This window comes from Sceloporus undulatus, chromosome 5 (assembly GCF_019175285.1).
Source record: "Sceloporus undulatus isolate JIND9_A2432 ecotype Alabama chromosome 5, SceUnd_v1.1, whole genome shotgun sequence".
NCBI classification, from domain to species: Eukaryota; Metazoa; Chordata; class Lepidosauria; order Squamata; family Phrynosomatidae; genus Sceloporus; species Sceloporus undulatus.
The window spans coordinates 103662946-103669085 of NC_056526.1; the positions used below are offsets into that span (position 1 = coordinate 103662946).

General features: G+C 41.8%; 1 protein-coding gene across 1 annotated transcript in view; it reads left to right on the top strand.

Annotated features, from left to right (window-relative positions):
- The window catches only part of TTC38 (tetratricopeptide repeat domain 38), a gene marked incomplete at its 5' end in the record, with an annotated part of 14465 nt that extends 8331 nt beyond the window's left edge, over nucleotides 1-6134 (top strand). Inside the window, 4 exons of the mRNA XM_042469652.1 lie at nucleotides 1501-1666; nucleotides 3078-3237; nucleotides 5043-5116; nucleotides 5404-6134. Of these exons, the coding sequence (XP_042325586.1) occupies nucleotides 1501-1666; nucleotides 3078-3237; nucleotides 5043-5116; nucleotides 5404-5497 (494 nt within the window). The remainder of the gene's footprint in view (nucleotides 1-1500; nucleotides 1667-3077; nucleotides 3238-5042; nucleotides 5117-5403) is intronic.
- Between the last annotated feature and the right edge of the window lie 6 nt (nucleotides 6135-6140).

Sequence of the window (6140 nt, forward strand, 5' to 3'; positions counted from 1 at the left end):
GATATTAATAATTGCTTTAGCTGTAGTTCTGCCTAAGGAGTAGAATGGGGGAATGGGTGGGTAGTTGGGGCTGCTTGCTAGCTAGGCTTTGAGGCCTGCTTGAAGATTGGAATGCTAAGAGATAAAGGCCTGGGCAGATGTTAGCATTTGTTCAAGGCCGTGCCTGGTTTCTCATAGTGCAGCTGGGGTTGGGGGGGCTTGGTTTCTCATGGCTCTGCCGGGGGGAGGTGTGGGGAATTAGCTACAGGAAAAAAGGGTGGGGGCTAAGGAGTTACTTTGAATACACAGAGGCATGGGTTTCAGATTCTGCAAAAACGTGTCTAGCTACATCTACTTGCTCTTACAATAAACTTCAATTGCTTTTCTAAGAAGTTGTTGTGGATCACTGTTCTGGTAGTTGCTGGATCTTACATCTTCACTCCTTTCCCTGACTTCATTTCTGCAGAAAGAAAGAATATACTAGCTGGGATGCTGGGCTGGATCCTGAAAAATCCCATTTTGTTAAACTAAGTGGGTAACTTGGGCCCTGTCTTGTTCAGCCTAACTCTGCCTCAGAGTTGTTATGATGATGATGCAGGTGCATGGCTGGAGAGAGCTGTAAATTCTACCTTACACACATTGGAGGAATGAAAAAATGCAAATGTAATTGAAACTGTTACCTTACATACCAAGCTCCACAGTTTCCTTGACCGTTTTAGTTCTCCATTTTTTCCCTACTTGGTTCTAATGCATTTGATGCCCATACCAGCTAGATTAGGTCAAAGGAAGCTTCCAATGCAAAAATGATTAGGGTATAAATCCACATTAATGTTGAATGCTCCTGTGTGAATACAGATATTGTATTCCATTAACAGATTATAATTAATAGACTTACTAGCAGATGGTTTAGTCGGGGTACAAACCGCCAGAAAGAGGTGCGTCCCCGGCGCCTCACTTTGCTCCACAGGAGCGCTGCAGCAACCAAATTGTGTGGCGCTCCTGCAGAGCAAAAAGGAGCACTGGGAAGCGGCTCCTTTTTTGCGGTGCATTTCCACACCCCAAAGCGCCAGTGATACTGCGGTGACAGCGCAACTGTGCCACCCTGTTTGGAGGTGGCGCAGCTGCGATGTCACCAGTACGGGCAGCGTCTGGTGGGCGCACTGCAGCTGCAGCACCCTCGTCACAGGTATGGGCTGCTGGGCGTGTGGTCGCTCCGCCCACCAGGCAGCCCTCGCACGTGACGAGGGCACCTCTAAGGCCCATCTGTTCCAGGCCTTAGTTACAGCTCAGTACAGGCAGATGCAGCTGTGAAAAGAAGTGGCAAAGAAAGCCTCACTCTGTTCAGTGGGCCTGCTCCAGATGTCTTTGCATGGCATGAAGATTGCATTCCCCAAAGTCTTCATTTTTCCTTCTCCTCCTTTCCCCATCACCATCACCCTGCCTTTTCCCCAGCACTGAGCCTCTATGCAGGTTACAAAATATCCAGGTTGAATCTCTTAAAGATATGTATTTCTATTCTAGGTGTAAAGGTAGGCGACAGGTGGAAAGGAGTAAACCAGCTGGCAAAGAAGCATGCCATCGACCACATCCTGATTTTCAATGATGTTCATATTCTGATGTCATCTTTAGGAGCCCAGGACCACAAGACTATTCATGAACTCTTAACAACCCTTCAGGAGCTGGCCCAGTAAGTAGCAAACACTGTTATGAATATATAGATAGGTTGATTGATTGATTGATTGGACATATCATCACTTGGTATCCTGTATAGTTTTCATGCAGAAGATTAAATTGTTTTGTTTTACTGTTTTATTCATTTGAGTAGATTATGGAATCTAGACAAATGTGTAAACTCCACTCAGCATGGGTGTCACCCATGACCTAGTCAGCCAATTGTGATGATTAAACGTAATGAGATTTGTAATGTAAATAAATATTGAAAGAAGGACACTTTATTTCTGTAGTGAGCTAGCAGAACTGATTGCTCAGTCGTCACAATGCTGTTACAGAACTAAGTATCAAAGGTCTTGTTTGTCTCTGTATCACCTTATGCCCTTGTCTGCCACTAACTGACCCACAGTATTATGTAACAGACTTTAAAGTTTCCATACTCTAACACAGTGATGGCGAACCTTTTAGGAACTGAGTGCCCAAACTCAAAAGTGTTCTGGGGCGGAACGTCCGGGGGGATGAGACTTTTGAGGGCGGGACTTCCCTGGAGACAGCTAAAGGCCCAGGAGGGCGATGAGGAAGAGGAGCAACAGGAACACACCTGTTCCTCTTCTCTCTCTCCTGCCCTCCTGGGTCTTTAACTGTCTCCAGAGAGGCAGATAAAGGCATGGGAAGGCGGGGGAAGAGGAAGAACAGGTGCATGCCTGTTCCTCCTCTTCCCCTGCTCTCCCATCTCTTTGCATGCCCTCCAAAATGGCTTTACGTGTCAGAGAGGGTACGCGTGCCATAGGTTTGCCACCATAGTTCTAACACAAAAGATTAAACTCCTGTTTGCAACTGCTGAATTGGAACTCTAGAGGGAAGCCCTATTAAGACAAGTAAGTAATACAGGAGAAAGAGGAGTGTTCTAGCCCTGTTCCATCCAACATCATTTATGCTGCCCTATGTCTATGTAAACTTCTTGGAGGCTCTGCCCATAACCTAGAAACCTGGAAAGAACTGAGGAGCCTTGAACCACTAGTTCTCAATAGATCTGGGGAATGGTCTATGCTCCCCATCCTGACAGAGTCTCCATGCATCTTTTTTCTGTAGAAGTATGCGTTCACAAAGACGCATCTCCACTGCATGCCGAGATGTTGACAGCACTTAGCATGGTTGCCACATAAAATATTAATTTGGACTTATGCTGCCAAACAATCCTGCATTCTTGGCAGGAGGATGAATATAATAGGTCATTCCTGGAAGATCACCAAGGTCTGCCTAATTTCTGTAGTTGCTACTGTAGTTAAACTTTGATATCCTTTGTTAAATAGGTAAAGTTCTCCAGAATTAGCAACAGTAAATTGATTGTTTATTAATCTTTTATTACTCATGTCTGTTAATCTTGTATCTGACTGACATAATGTTCATCTCATTTTTTTTTCTAGGGCACCTGGTGAAGACCATGAATTAAACCTGATTCCAAAGCTGGGTCTTCCTCTTCTGCAAGCATTTGTGGAATTTGAGAATGGCAATTATGATAAAACAGTGGAATTGCTGTATCCCATTCGGTACAAAGTTGTTGAAATAGGAGGGAGCAATGCCCAAGTAAGAAAGATTTTTTTTTTTTTAAGGTTGAGTTTATCCAGTTGGATTTTGTACCTGTAAAGACTCAAAGAATGGAGATTGGATTGAAGTACCCTAAGAGCTACCTGAGGGCACAGGGAAGACATTTCTTCAGCTTTAAAACATGCCACAAGTTCTAATAGGAAGCACTGTATAAGGGGTGGCTGTGCGTACTCTTTGTCAGGTGTTCTCTGTGATCCTTTCCCTTCAATACCCTTGGAGCGTCAAAGGCTGGGCTGCAGGGTGGTGGGTGTTGCACCTTGTACTCTTTTGGTTTGGACACTTCTTGATGTTCTGTCCACAGCTTAAAAGGAAGTTGCTGTCAGAACCAGAGAAAACTCTTACTCCAAGACACAAACAACCAATCTTCAGTTGATTAATGAAAGACCTTTATTGTTGTGGCCAACATAGTTCCTGATACGGTTTTTGGTTAGAACTGGGGCACCGGGACATAGTATAGTATAATAAAGACATTTGAAATTGTTGATTCCATCCCACCAATTTGGCACCCTTTCATCCTTTGTTCCTAGGGCAAAGACCAAATATTCCACAACACCCCCCTTCCTATTCCTCAGGCAGATCTCATTCTTCCATGCTGGAAGAAACAGTTTAACACTTATATCACTTCCTGCTCTTACTACATAGCCACCCCTTGCAAAAGACCTCTGCACAATGATACATGTATACAGTACTACATGCCCCATACCCTTTCCCCATACATATCAAGAAGTACAGAACAATAAATGGCGGGATCCTGAGATTTTAACATCATACATAACAAGAATATTCTACCCATCCTTATCCTTTATTCCAAATGAAGCCCAGGACAGCTTTCTACTTGACCCCACTTTTTCTTGGAACTTGAAAACCAGCTCTTCAGGATGCATCCGTTTTCTTTTCAAACAATTTACAGGGCAGAGTCTTATCTGGGCAATTTTTTTTCAACAGTAGTATTGGGAAGAAAAGCTGTTGCCTCTAGTTAGCTTCCTGTCATTTTTGCCCTCTCTCCATGGGTTGATCTTTATTTTTGTATTCCAGGTCTTTGGTGTTGTGGGAATATTGGCCAGGCACTCATAGTAATATTTATTAATTAAATAAAAATAATGGGCAGAATTAAAAAAAATTATTACATTACTCAGGATACATAACTACACAGAGAGCCATTTAAACAATTGCTTATACGTGTATTGCACAAATTGAAAGTAATACTGTACACTTGAGTATACAAAGCACTTCATATTATCTGAAGCTAGGGAAGTGGCTTATCTGAGACCATCAAGTGAATTGGTTTAGGTTGGTGTGATTTAGTGTTTTAACAGGATTGCTTATTTAATTGTGAATTTTTATACTATGAATGTTTGTATGTTTTAACTTATGCTATAAGATACCTTGGATTCTATACTGGGAGAAGGGAGAGTTATAAATTAATGAGATTAATAAGCTTCAGGCTTCACTACTTACATCCATTGCATTATACTTAGACAGTTATGCAATTCAGACTTAATCACTCTTGTCCTGTTTCTGTGCAGTCAACACCAATAGATATTATATTACCATTAAGACCAGTATTGTCTAGTTTCATGGTAAAATGAACCCTCTGTTCTCTTTATAACTGCTTTCAGCAGCAACATATCTGTGACGTTATTTTATTGTCCTGCAGGCATTTAAAAGGAATTGACAAGTGAACAACAGGTGTGGTTGGGTCCTTATAGCCCAATACAGTGGGGAGGAAATCTCTTTTATGACTCTATTTCAGTAACTTATATTGTATTTTCACTTTTTCACAGAGAGATGTTTTTGCCCAGTTACTAATTCATGCTGCTTTGAACTGTAAATCTAAAGCTAACCAAAAGCTTGCTAGGTAAGTGCCATCAGCTCTGTTGGCTAGGGCTGATAAGAACTGCAGTACAATATAGGTACATGTTCCTCACGTTTGTTCATCTCTAGCATTATTGTCATGAAAACGTGATGGTCATTCAGTGTTTTAAATGGGTTTTATTCAGAACTGTTTTAAAGTCTAGTTGTTGGAAGCAAAGCAGCAGTAATAGTATGATGGCTCCAGCTCTTTTGTAGTGGCGGGATGTCTGGGTGACCTGTCAAAAGACCTCAAAATACATTTTTTAAGATAAAGATTACATTTTTCTTTAGGTGCCTCCTTCTTGAACGTGATGAATTGAGACCAAATTCCCCACTAACTGAGCGACTGATGCGGAAAACCACAGCGCTTCATGCCCTGAGATGAAATGTGTAGCCTTAATGATCAGCAGATTTCCAACCAGCAACTATTATGGCAATAAGTGATTCACACTGTGGAGACAATTTTACATAAACCCAAAACAGCCAACATCTTCAGACTCCGCAGTTCCAAGATGCATCATTGCTTCTGGCTTTGTGCGACATAAATTTTATCCCACTTTGCTTTCATGAATGTCTGGGAAAGCAAGTGGGGTTGGAAATGAGAATCCTGCTTAGCTAAAAGATAGGGCTCTTACAAATCATTTATTATTCCAAGAATGGTAGTGATTACTTGATGATAGGACAAATATAATTATGTATGGATAGAATATATGGCCACAATCCGTTTGGGAAACTAAAATATAGATCCTGTTGCAAAACTGTATGTTACAGTTCATTTGGATAGTTAGGATTTGCTTTGCACCAAATACTCATCTATTCCAGTATAGTCTGCTGACCAACAGCAGTGGTTCTGCAGGTTTTCAGGCCAGATTCTTAACTGGCCCTACCTGAAGATATTTCTTGGTGGTCTCCCATCCCAAAGAGTAGCCTGATTAACTTCTGAAATCAAATAAGATTGGGTATGGCGAGGGTGGTGCAATGGGATATGGATCTAGTTGATTATGACTGGTGTTTAGAATAAATTGTGC